The sequence below is a fragment of the Mustela nivalis genome (assembly GCF_964662115.1).
Source record: "Mustela nivalis genome assembly, chromosome: 9".
NCBI classification, from domain to species: Eukaryota; Metazoa; Chordata; class Mammalia; order Carnivora; family Mustelidae; genus Mustela; species Mustela nivalis.
This window is the reverse complement of record NC_139028.1, coordinates 49,007,852-49,022,161: the sequence shown is the minus strand read 5'-3', so window position 1 is coordinate 49,022,161 and position 14,310 is coordinate 49,007,852. Positions and strand designations below refer to the sequence as shown.

The 14,310-nt window shown below is 38.2% G+C and overlaps 1 protein-coding gene across 1 annotated transcript in view; it reads right to left on the bottom strand.

Moving 5' to 3' along the window:
- NOX4 (NADPH oxidase 4) overlaps positions 1-14,310 on the bottom strand; it is a 79,203-nt gene that overhangs the window by 41,836 nt on the left and 23,057 nt on the right. The window contains exon 6 of the mRNA XM_082682357.1: positions 14,013-14,094. Within this exon, the coding sequence (XP_082538483.1) occupies positions 14,013-14,094 (82 nt within the window). The remainder of the gene's footprint in view (positions 1-14,012; positions 14,095-14,310) is intronic.

Sequence of the window (14,310 nt, the reverse complement as noted above, 5' to 3'; positions counted from 1 at the left end):
GTGTCTTGTAGAGAGGAATCCTTTGGGGATTACAACGTGTCCTCCAAGAGAGGATTTTCGTTTTCCTCTTCCAAACAACAGGAGGGTGCCATGAACCTGGAATCACTCTAAACTAAATTTTTGTCTATGGGTTTATTGGGCTACATACACATTAGGATTTTACTGTTCTAATCCAAATGGACATTAGATATGAAGGGAGAATTTTTATTTTAATTCTTCTCAGAGCCAAGGGGGAAGTAAGGCAATTGTCCCTACTATCTTGTCCTGAATAGCAGGATATTTATTCTCTATCTGATCTCCTGAGGATGGAGCACATGAGGAATTTAGGCCATTTGCGGGGTCCTCTGATCCACTCTCCCACTTCTCAGGGTCCAGGCCTTATCTCTTGTCCACCATGCATGCCTACAGCCCACTGAAACAAGGTCTCAACTTTGGGGATAGATAGATACGTTGGTAAGAGCAAATATGAGCTCAAGTACTCCCTTCACTTGTTAGTCTCTATAGAAACGTGTCATGGTTTATGATGCAAAGCAATATCATCCGTTCATTTTCTACCAACTCAAAGGTGCATTAAAAACTGTGTGTGGGGGGCACCTGGGTGGCTCAGTGGGTTAAGCTGCTGCCTTCAGCTCAGGTTATGATCTCAGGGTCCTGGGATCAAGTCCCACATCGGGCTCTCTGCTCAGCAGGGAGTCTGCTTCCCTCTCTCTCTCTGCCTGCCTCTCCGTCTACTTGTGATCTCTCTCTGTCAAATAAATAAATAAAATCTTTAAACAAACAAACAAACAAAAAACTGTGTGTGTGTGTGTGTGTGTGTGTGTGTGAGTGCGTTAGTAAACATTTTTAGATTTTTTTTGGTATCATTTTGTACCATAGTAACATTATTATCTAGTATGCCTTATTATCTAGTATGTTATACGTATTTTTCACTCTTAGGAACACAGACACACACACACACACACACACACACAACACACACACACACATACATGAATCTTCATCATTAAATATAGTTCCTACAGAAAATTAAGGAGAATTCTTTTTTGGCCTTTGTATTTTGTTTTATGTGTTGGCTAATGTCCACTTGATCTGCCAGTATGCAACTTAACACTTTAATTCAGATGCAAAAAACAGTTCAAATAATATCAAAGAAAACCTATCAAACTGTTCAACTGTTCAGTACTTAAGTGGAAACATGAATTATAAGATGACCAAACCCCTACTGGATTTTCAAATGTAACATCGAGCCAAATTTCACACCCCACTCCAGTATATATTTAAACACAGCTGTAACCCTTATGAAAATAAAATTACCCCTGAAAACTTTTAGAGGGAATAGAGTCTGTTAAAATAAACACCCTTTAAGACTGAGTTTAGATATTTAGTTGAGACTTTTTTTTTTTAACCACAATTAACCTTTCTTTTTAAAGATTTTATTTATTGATTTGACAGAGAGAAAGAAAGAGAGAGCACAATTAGGGGAGCAATAGAGGGAGAGAGAGAGAAGCAGACTCCCTGCTGAGTGGCGAGCCTGACCTGTGACATTATCCCAGGACTCTGAGACCATGACCTGAGCCGAAGACAGACACTTAACCAACGGAGCCACCTTGATGTCCCTTTCCAACAAAGAGTGCCATTTTATAAATTGTATTTAAACTGTTATTTATTTAGACGGTAATGAATCCTTTTATTTCCTGTCTACTTATATGTCTTCACCCAAATATTTAATAATTTTTTTTTCTCAGACAAGTCATTCCATCCTTTTCCTGTCTTTCCTCTTTTTTCCATATGGCTACTGACCTTCCTGCTGAAAGCTAGGTGTAGAGCAGGCTTTTATCTTAATTGCTGGCTAATTCTAGCTTCTTTAACCTTTCATACCCCAAATTCCTTTGCATTATATTTTGGTTTTGCCACTTCTTTTCCATTAGTTTAGAGAGCTCAATTCAATTAAGAAATAGACCATGGCTTCTATCATAGTATGTGTCTTCTTGTCTTCACAGCCAATTAAAAAAAAAAAAATAGAAGTAGGGGTACGGGGGAAAATAAAACAGAAAAAATGGGACAAAGAAATGAAATAATGTTGTAGAATGTTATTCAGTGTAAATGGACCAAAATCTTTGGTTTTAAAGGAAAAGACTGTGAGGCTGGAATAAGAAAATAGAGTCATAAATCTCTTCAAAAGATTCAAGATTCCATGTTTTATATCAGGATACAAAGAAGTTGAATGTTAAGGCATAAAGATATGGGAGGGAAATTCTAGCAAAAGCAAAATAGCTGTAGTTACATCGATTTCGGATAAAACAGACTTGAAGGCAAGGCACTACTATAGATATACTGTTAGTAATTACTTATAACCCAGCTGGCTATGCTTTCAGATTTTCCTTTGTAATCAGAGACTGACGGCTATTAGGAGGGAAACTCTATTCTCCCCTGCTTTGCATGCTGAGCACGTCTTTCTTCCCCGGCAACACATGTGGCAAAATGTGACTGTGAAGGGAATGAAAAGCCCTTCATTAGGCTGTGACTAAGACGATGTGGTTCGTTTCTATTTAAAATGTGGTTCTCAGACCATTAGTGTCAATTTTACCTGAGAACCTGTTGGACAGACAGAATCTTGGAACAACTTCAGATTTATTGAATCAGAATCTGTGTTTTACTAAGAATTTTGGGTGATTCATAAGCCCACTAAAGTCTGAAAATCACTGCTCTACTTTATCTTTCCAGAGAATTCCACAATGTCAATAGAGAAGTGGGATTTCCTGTTTTCCTCTTGTCCTCTGCGAATATTATCTTCTTTGAGCCTTTTTGAAAGTGATGGGTTAGTGATTTCAAGACCTGGAGGATAATGTCTACTACTTGAATATGAATATTCCCCCAAACTATATGCTGAACAGGAAAGCAAATAAAATTACTCATAGTCCATGCCTTCAGCATTTCTAGGAGATAGAGACTATCTGTTGCAGGAAAAAAAAATCACTAAATAACAACAGATAAAAGAGTGGTTGAAATGGAAGACAGGCAACTAATGTCCAAATTACATACACCCGTAGTCTCTAAAAACAAAACAAAACCACTACAATGGCATAGAACTAAAAAACAAAATCCAAGGAAGTAAGAATTCAGGAATACCATCAACAAAATCTTAACCTATTAAGTTACATAGGCTTTGGGACTTAAAAGTCATATTAGTATACTTTGTGAGTACATGGATTTCAATATTCTGCCTCACCTTCCCCTGCCATACTTTTTCCCTTCCCTAGGTGAACCCCAAAATGTTGATTTCAGCTGTGAAAACATTTACCAACTGGAACAATTTTCAGAAAGAATGAAATTATCACTGTTTCTGTCAATCTAGCTTCTATTCTTACTAATCAATGGATTAATAATGGATGGAATAAATAAGAGGAAAACTATATAATTAATAAGTAAAACTGACAGAAGAAATTGATTTAACAGACAAAATACCACACATGGAAGTGCTTTGGAAACAATAAAACTCTAGAAGAATAAAACATAATTTTATAAGTACAGCTGGCTTAGGCATTGCCAGATTTTTTGCTTGGGTTTTATTACTAACTCAAAAACCTAAGAAAACCAGGGTGCTATGTTGCAATAGTTTGGCCCATGATTATCTCCAGTTGCTGGCACTTAATAGGCACCAAACAAATATTTGTTGAAAGAAATACTGAAAAAATATAATATATTCAACATGTTCATTTGTTTTTAAGACTACTATCATTGGGCCCTTCATTCCCTATGAGGGAGAATGCTCTTAGTAGGGCAAAGGTTTCTGTTCTCACAATTTCCACAGCAATTCCTTTTAGAACAGAAATTTTAACAACAAAAATCTGCGTTTTAAACTCCCAGTAGGAGAAAATATGCAACTTCAAAGAGTTATGGAAAACTTAAGGAAGATTGGTATGTTTTTACTGTATAACAATACAGTAAATATTTTATCTTTTTATTATATAATAATACAGTAAGTTAGAATGTAGGCTCTCCATACTAGTTTACATCATTGGGTTTAGCAGGTGGCACTACATGACCTTGAGCAAGTTACTGATCGCTCTCTGCCTCAACAGTCTCCTTTGTAAATAGAAGGTGATCTAAATAATACATATCTCACTAGTTATTATAAGGATCAAATGGGGTAATTCAGGCAAAGCAAAGACCACTTACTGTCTACTGTTTATCCCATTTCCTTTTTTCATTCCCAGTTTTTGGGTGGCGTGATAGTAATGTTTAGGATAACTAGATGTAAGACGTGCTGGGTTGAGATTCTGAGAAAATCTTTGCAAGGGAGGCTGACTCGGCGTGCCTACACATTTCACGAGGGTGGATAAGGATGGGATGGCTGGGATGAAGATGTGGTGGCTGAAGCTCAAAGAGTCATCTTGCAACCATGAGAGGGGAAAGGAGGGGAACCCTCAGATGGGATATGCTGACAACAAACCCCAGCCACCAAGTATCTTGGTACTTCTGGTCACATGAGGAAAATAAGCCCTCATCAAAGTATAAGCTGTTCACATTGTACCCGGACACACTAAGCATTTGATAAATCTTAGACATTACTATTAACAATAACAAAGGGTTGTAATTCAAATCCACTTAATGCTAATGTCAAGTTTCCATTTTTGAAAAATTATTTGCCTTTCTTATCTTTATCTGATTTTACTTTTAAAATTCTTTATCTTTATCTGATTTTACTTTTAAAATTCTTCCAATGAAAAAAAAAAAAAAAGCATTCCAAAACAATCTTAGACCCTAACCTCCAAATCCTAAAATGAGATGTTGTAACAGATACTCTTCACTGAACATTTGACCTAATCCAGGATCTACACTTGTTCTCTGTACCCCTTCCCTCCTAATCCACACAACAGCTTTCACAGGAGATACAATCTGCCCCTTACTGCACTGAGAACTAAAACCCAAAAATGCTAAGTAATTTTCTCATGCCACACTTCTGTTAAAGGGAAAGATTCATTCAATTCCTTATGAGTCTGACTCCAAAGCTCACTTCCTTAGTGATCACACACTAATCAGTCAGTCAGTTGTAAATTATTCTGGTTTGGGATAATACAGAAAGGCAAATAAAGTCTGAAAAGGGTACACTGTGCCAAGGAAGTCCTGGAAATCCTCCCCTGCAGGCTAAAAGTGGTCAGAGTCATTTTTCATATAACAACTATTCTTTCATTCAGGAAAATGATGGAAGTCATGAATTGTCTCTCTGAAGACAATGGTGTTGCAGTTTTACACCACTCCAATCCCAGGAGATAATCACATCACTAAAAACAGCAAGAAGTAGGAGGGAGTTAAAAAGCCTCAGATGGTCTTCAGAATCTTTCTATCTTGTGCTAATGGTCCTCAAAAGTTAGCATGTATCAGAATGTCCTGGAAGGTTTGTTAGACACAGAGTGGTGGGTCCTACCCCCAGGTTTTCTCAGTCAGTAATTCTAGGCTGAAGTCTGAGAATTTGTATTTCTAACAATATCCCATGCTGCATTTATGTTGTTGGTAGAGCAGATAAGAAGGATGGGGGGTGAGCTAGTACAGGTGGTGATTTTGATGTGTTGATCAGGGTAAGCCCTTAACATCTGAGTTAAGACTTGGTGAGAGTGGTAGGTGGTGGTCCTTATTTTTGGACTTTTTTTTTAATTTAGAATTTTAAAAAATAAATTTATTTACTTATTTGAGAGAGAGAGAATACGTGAGAAAGAAAGAGAGCACGAGCACAGAGGAGGGACAGAAGGAAAAAAAGAAGATGATGTCCTCACCAAGCAGGGAGCCCAACGACATGGGGTTTGATCCCAGGACCCCAAGATCATGACCTGAGTCAAAGGCAGATAACTCACTGACCTACCCAGGTGTCCCTTGTCTGGACTTTAGGAACAACTTAAGGAAAGAAACTTTACCAGGAAAAGGTTAAGAAATCTCTGCAGGTAATGGGCGACTGTTACTTAATGCAATCTCATGCATAAATAAAAACAACACTGTTTAAAAAAACCACCTTGACTGATGTTTGTTTTTTGATATTCTGAATTATTCAATCAAGGCCTTACAAATAGAAGCTATTAATTAATTTAGGGCCTGCAAAGAAAAAATATCTTTGACAAGGAATTCCAATAAACAGACATATTGTTAAAATTTATGACTTGGTAAATATAAAACTGTTTTAAAATTCACCCCGGCTAAGGAGTTCATAAATTGCTTCTAAAATCATGGCTTCACTCTGACATATCGCTTTTGTAGAGCTGGGAATATTGTTGAAGAGCTAGAAATCACCTATGCCAAAAGGAGGGCATTCCAGTGCAAGGAAGTTAGGGTGGGATTTTAAGTTTTGTAGCAAAGGAAGAACTTCAGGTCACTTTCTCTCTCACCTGACAGACAATCTCTGAGTCAAAGCAAACAAATAAACAACCCCAAAACTTAAAACAAATGCTCTCTGAGGAGATACGCAACGGTGGGGAACGGAGGGTAGATCAAAACAAAGAAAGCAGACGGCTCTCGAAGGCACAAGGTAGAGAATCACATGTGCTTACCTTACGCCCTAGAAAGTGTTCACTTTCTCAGCCTGTTTTGAGATTTCAGGTTCCTGGCCTCCCAGCTACCAGCTCCTCTTGGCCCTATCCTTGAATCAGTTCTCACTTGACTCCAAGATAAGCTATTCTCTCACTCAGCACGGAGGCATCCTTAATGCTTGCCCACTAGACTTGCACTAACAGAGTTTCTTGACTTACCACATGTCTGAGCCAGTCTTTCCAAGTTCAAGACTACCTCAGTGTTTGTAGGAGTATTTGCAGGTTTTGGTGATCCACTTGGCTTTTGCAGTCCTGACAGCAGGGTTTCTACATGTGAATTTCAGCCCAGGGGTTAGGACCTACGACCTACTGAGAGACCAGCTTAATTCTCACATCTTGCTTGCTTATGTTCACAAATATTGAAAGAAGTGGGAATCCTCATTACTGCATTCCACACTCTCGTCAGAACGTTAGCTTATTCGATCTCTTGCCAGACAGGTACTGGAATATCACCTACTATACAAAAGAAATCCTAAGTCTAGGGATGAGAAGAGGAGAAACTAATTTCTTAATGAAAGGCAATACTACAACTGGAGGTATACTGGGAAGAACACGATGCAGAGCTGCGACTGTAGAAACCATACGGAACCACCTGCGTCAGGCAGAACAGCATGTCCTTTCCAACAGGATCTGGACTGGACCAAAGACAGTAAGCCAGACCATGTGGTAGAAACTTTCCCTTGCTCTGAGGTAAAGCATGGCTTTGAGAAAAGGGAGAAGAGAGCCAAGAATGAGGATGATGGTGAGAATTCACATTTGCAAGAGGCAGGTACTTCCCATCATTTTATTGAATGATCACAAAGTCTAACAAGGGAGAATTATGCCAGGCACTGTGTATTTCTCAAAGCAACGTTACTGGGAAGCTACTTGTGAAATGATAAGAAATATTCATATTGTTCTCTGCCCCTGGTTCCTGATACAGAGCTCCTAAGACCTTTGTAGTTTCCTGAGGGTTAGACTCATCTGACACAGAGTTCCTAAATCTCTTGGAATTTTCTGGGTGATGGGGACCTATTTTGTTTTAATGAGGTGACTCTTGGTAGGCTCATTGATGGGGGCTGCTTGGCAGAAACACCAAGCCAGGGGTGCCTGGTGGCTCAGTTGGTTAAGCGCCCAACTCTTGATTTCAGCTCAGGTCACGATCTCAGGGTAGTGAGATCGGATCAGTCCCATCACGCTCTGTGGGCCATTTGCTTGAGATTCTCTGCCCCTCCCGCTTATGCATGCACTCTCTCTTTCTCTCCAAAATAAATAAATAAATAAATAAATCTTTAAAAAGAAAGAAAGAAAGAAACACCAGGCCATGACTAAAATCTTGGAATGTTTAGCCCTACTCTTTATTTTCTGGAGAGGGAAGAGGAGCTGGAAATGAAGTTAATAATCAATCATGCTTCTGTGATGAAACTTCCATATAAACCCCAATGGTATGGAGGTTCAGAGAACTTCCAGGTTGGTGAACACATCTCCAGGCCAGATGGGTGGCACACCCCTACTCCATGGTTACAGAAGTTCCTGCACTCAAGAGCCTTCATCTGGTTGTTCATGTCATCTATACCGTTCATCACATTCTTTACTACACGGTAAATTCATAAAGTATGTCTGAGTTCCAAAAGCTGTTCTAGCAAATGATTGAATCCAAGGATGAGGTTGTGGGGATTTCTGATTTGCAGCCAATTTGGACAGAAATTGTGGGTCAACGGGGGACCTGCTACCTGCGACTGGCATTTGGAAATGGGGGTGTAATGGGAATGAGCCCTTAACCTCTGGGGTCTGCCCAAACTCAGAATTGGATTGAATTGTAAGACACCCAGCTGCTATTGAGGAATTGGTTGGTGTGTGAAAAACTACACCCCATATCTGGTGTCAGAAGAATCGTATGTGAGAGTAAAAGCAATTGTACGCAAAAGCTTTTTCTATAGCACTATTGTTACCTCCATTTGGAATAGAGACCCTGGGACTGCTGATACAGAATGTGATCCAAATGAAAAAGGTTGAACACCTTCTTTGAACTCTTTCCTCTCCTCTGTCACTCCCCTCGCCTTTTCATCTTCCTGCCCTTTGCCAGGTAATCCTAACATTCCTGTCATGTGCCTCCTAAAATCCTCAGATATCTACCTGCTTTTCCCTGTTATTATCACTATGGAATCGATTCTTTCTCACTGCCTTCCTGAGTATGAAACTGCCAACCAGCTAGTGTGCCAGCCCCATGCAGTGCCACGTGGCCCTCTCTGGCTCCATGATAAAACTAGGAAAAGGCAAAGACAATGATTTTTGCTCCTTTGCTTAAAGTTCTTTCATGACGGTCCACTGCCTTCACCACAGAATCCAAATTCCTTTAAATGGCAAGCTACGTCCTTCTTGGAGTGGTCCCTGCTCTCGTTTCTCCTTATATACCAGCCCTTCAGTGTGTGTATATGTATGAACATTTGCACATACACACGCATGTGTACATGTGCACACACACACATGCATGCACACACGCGTGCACACACACACACACACACACACACACACACACACACAAAGGTTTTTCAACTGGAACACCCGCAGGTGATCTGTCAATGAACAGCCCACTTCACGGCTCTATATTCTGCTGTACTCTTGGTTCCATCTAAAAAGCCTCTTCTTCTGGTTCCATAGCATTTGTCCAGATTTTACTCCAAGGGAAAAATGAAACTTTCCATGAATTACCAAGACTGGAAGACACATTGTCTTCTCTTTTCCCATTGAATTTAGTGCATTTCTCTATAACTATAGGTCTTATCCCATTGCTATAATTAATTTCTCCATTAGAGTCTGATTCTGTTCTCCCCCCCCAACAGATTCTAGGTTCCTCAAAGTCATATGTTTTGTCCTCATTATTTTTGTAATCCTCAGTAACTGTGACAGGTTCTAGTGCACAGTAATTGTTCAATAAATATTTGATGAATGGACTAATGGAAAAATAGACAGATGAAAGGATGAGAGGCAGTATAGTATAACTGGGTATAATTTGGGGGCCAAGCAGACCTTGAATTTGGGAACCAGCTCTTCCATATGACTTTGGTTAAGTCACTTAACCCATTTAAATCCTCTAATATATAAAATCTGTAAAGTTGGGGATACAGTACTACCTAACCTACCTCATTAGGGAAATAACAAAGGTTAAATAATACCTATAGAGCACATAACACGATCATGGCAATGTAGAAAGTGTTAAGTGCTAAGTGTTTTTATTATGAATAGGAGTAACTTAGCTCCAGTGACAAATACATTACAAACATACAGACAGAACAGAAATTACTAAAGAGAGAAAGGAGGCCTCTGCAAGAAGAGGAACCCAAAATTTTCTTTGGAAAGAGAAAGGAAGACAAGTTGGAGAATAGATGAAATCTAGAAATGTCTTCTGAGGCTTTGCATTTAATCACCTGATATCACCACTTGAAGCCATTTTTAAGCAGTCCATTAGAAACGAATGGGTTGAGGCATTGCTTTTATTGTCTAAATAATCAAGGTTATCCTCTGGTGGCAAACCAGGTCAAAAGGAATACTCTGAACTTGATCCTAAATAATGTACCTTTCTCTAAAGAGTACTGAGATTAAGCATTCAGTACTTGATCTTCATGAGAACCAAATAAAGCTATACCACATGTTATGCCTACATTTTCACAATATTTTTATACATAATATGGTGAAACTTCCAGAGGCATTGAATCATGTTTTGCTGGTGTAACTGCTAAAATGGTTGCAAGTCATTTGTTCACAAAATTATGCCAAATGTCTTCAACCATTCCATGTCTCCAAGCTGCAAGGATAAGAATATCCAAGGGAAAATGAAACTTTCCCTGAATTACCAAGACTGGAAGACACACTGTCTTCTAAGAATACTGTCACTGTCTAACCTAAGAATATTGATAGCTACCCTCTGGTTTAAATATGTTATAAACCCAAATGCCTCAGAGTTAACAGTGACACCAGCTAAGACATGAACAACAAAGCAAGTTTCATTATCTCCATTTCTTGCCTCTAACCTATGAATCAGCAACATTTATTTTGTATTAAGTATATATTCCTTTTCTTCTTTTCATTCGCTTGTTTCTGACAATGGTCACACCTATTCATGCTACAAGAACTTTCATGAGGCAATGTCTTCACATACATCTGATGAGAATGGATGTGCCAGGTTTTGGCAAAGGGTCAAATGCAAGATCACAAATGTAAGAATGCGATGAATGAACAGAACAATGTTTCCCAGCAGAGAACTTTTTTTTTTTTTTTTAATGGCTTTCCATAAAACACACACGCACTTCAAGAACTGGTCAGTTCTCTTCTCCATGATTATTTCTCTACTAAGTAAAATACAAAAATTTCCCTTTTTTAGTATCTATTATATGTCTTTTGATAACCAATTGCTTAAGATTATAGGGACAATATCCTGACTAGAGATCCTATGCTCAATCCAATAACCACTGTCCACTCACCAACTCATATGAACCAGGGCAGAGTGAGTCTGACTTACAGAAGGCCAGCTATACCGTGCTCTATACACATCACCCTGTGACACGAGATAATACAGGGCAAACAAGCTGCTTCTCAAACCATATTTTAACTCTTAAAACATCTCTCCCTAATAGGGTCTATATTCAGTGAGTCAGTAAAACAAGCAGAAAAGGGAGGGAGAATAATCTCCATATAAATAGGTGTATGACATTGTGAACGAGAACAACAAACAATAAGGGTCTAACTAAATTTCCAGCTTTCCAGAAATTTTTGCATGTCATGAAATGGCAAATTCCTTGACTTATAGCCATCCTCAGTAATGAATAAATGATAGTATATTTAAGAGTGAATACAAATGAGACTAAATGAGAATATGGAAAATCATGAATAATCACAAAATGGTTTAAATAAGGTCTAGACATACAGATCCCTGCCCTCTTATATTTATCAACTGGCTCTTAATACAACTGTCTCTTCTTTTACCCCAGCTTTCTTTACATGGTCATTATTTACACGCCCAGAGTTTTTGCTCCTATGCTTTTCCTTGGACCAGTTTAACACTCCTTAGGCACAGCATAAATAGAACTATTACCCTTTCTCTGTTCATCAGCACCTCCTAAAATACTACCTCCAAACTAGATGTTATATGGACAATGGGAGGATGCAAATTTTTAATATTCTATAACCTAAATAAGCCACTGTATTTAATCCAGAATTTTATATAAATATTATATATTATATACATTATATTTTATATAAACTATATTTTATATAAATATAAAACATACCAATTGTATTTAATCCAGAATTTTTATATAAATATTATGTATTATTCAATGTTATATATTTAAATAAATATATTCTATTTATATAAATATATAAATATTATTCAGACTTCTTAATTAAAGCTTTCTTTATTACCATGCTTTCATTGGGTAATTTGGAAAACTGAAACTCATAATGATTTTTTTCATTTTATTTTATTTCTTTTCAGTGTTCCAAAATTCATTGTTTATACACCACTCCCAGTCTCATAATGATGTTAAGTGGTCACCAAAGCAGTGCCTCGCATCAGCAACTAGCCATAATCTAGAAATATTAAATAAATAGTTCTTCCCAAAATATTATTAAGGGAAGAGTGATAAAGGTATCCTGACATAAGACCTATCCTTCAAGATCAATGAATAGTCGACTTCACTAACCTGTTTGGAAACATGCAGATCTAGTTAATGCTATATGTAATTTTAAATGAGTAGCAACACTTGCTGCTACATATGAAGTATCGCTACGAGTCCAGCTAAGTTCTAAATATCTTTTTGTTTATTAGTTGATTTAATCTACATAACACCCCTTGGTGGTAGGTCTTATTATTTCTCCCCTTCCACAGAGGTGAAGACTGAGGCACAGAGGCTTAGGTGACCTGAGTCACAAAGCACGGCTCGTGAAGCAGTCTGCACTCCTACTCGCCCCAATATGGTGTATGTGGCATCAGTCGACAACTTTTATTCTTTTAGTCCACAGATCCCCCCACAAAAACAAAACAAACACAAAAACTACCCTAAGGAGTAGACACTGACAAAGGATTGTCTCATGGTATCTCTGTTAAATATCAGAACAATATTGGAACATCACTATGGGAAAAGCAACCTAAGAGCAAGAGGGATACGTGTTGAGAACATAGAGCTAAGGAAACCTAGGGAAATAGCGGGTAACAGATTACCACTGGATTACCTCTTCAAGCAAATATGTGAGGTGGATAGTAAGTGCAAGAGTCAGAAGATCAGGCATCATTACCCTCTGCAAACAGCAGCAGAGGGCAAAAATACTGATAGAGATGTGTCAATCCCTTCACACTCCTCCATGCTCCCTGTCATGAAAAGTAATATATGCACAGAACGTTGTCCAGGTTTCGTATGTCCCTCAGGAGAGTCCCTGTGAGAGAACTTGAAGATTATTGCTAGATATTAAATCAGGATTAATATCAAAGATAATGACCAGATAATTCAGATCCTGTATTTTTGTTATCAGAGGTAAGTCAATATTATCAAAGCTAAGTTTTAGGGAAAAAATTATTCTAAAATTGAATGGATACTTCAGTGGATACTTGAATAAACTACCAAGTCAATCAAAGATTTACTTTAGCATAGTGAATGGTTTTGATGTAATATGTATAAACCAAGCTCTAATTCTTCAAGTTGCTGACCTTCCTTTTCTATATCAGAAATCAGTTTATTCCTTCCTCAGCTTGTTGTAGACTAGCTAGCAAATAGAGTAAGACAACCATGAAGTAGAGGGCACTCCAAGCTTGTACAGGAAGGATCAAGATATGGGCATCCATCAGCTGTCCAGGAATAAGATGCCTAATAAAAAACATACTTGCTGATTCTCTGGGAAGATGAAGGCATATGCCTTCAACCAAGAAGTACACTTGTGGCATTTAAGAGAAGAACAGTTCTGCCCCACATAAGAAAGGGCCAGGAGATTTCACTTCCCGTAATCTTCAAGATAGTAAAGAAGAATATAGAGAAATTACTAAAATTGTATCTAACAGGTGGTTATCTGAAAACTACTCATTACAATATGAATGAATCCTTGCATTCAAAGGCTAGCAACCAGGACACCAGATGAGGGATCACCCACAAAATATCTGTCGCTGTTGATAGAGAATCAAGCAAAAAGAGGCATGACCAGACACCAGTGCAGGTAACTTACAGCTCGCCCTCTGCAAATACTCCTACTCACAGCTGGGCTGTAGTGTAGGCAAGACTCTTTTCTCTGACCCAGCTGTGAAGAGCCTGAGATATTACAGTGCAGGAGATGCCCTTTTTAAGTAGGTTGGAGTATTTTAGCTTTTTCAGAAATCCTTAGAAAGAAACTATTTTGTTTTTGTCCCCCCAAGCCTCCCCTGTCACTGAGCCCACCCCACCCAATATCCAGTGAACTCCTAGTGCTTACTTGGGATACTTTCTAGATTGAATGAAGGGCAGAATCTCAGAGTCTTGATTAGATGGTGGAAGTAGTAAATCTCGAAACCGTTCTGTCAAAAGAAAAATAAACATCAAGTTGTGAAAAAATAAAAGTCATGAAAATAATTTCAAAATGTAACTATTATCTATTGTTTTGACTTCTCCATTATTTTGAATGCATATCTTTTATTAGAAATGTGCCCACCATTTTGTATAGTACTCTCATGTCTGTTTCACATTAATGACTGTATCTTTTTAGATTAAGATATTACAACAACTGTCAGTAC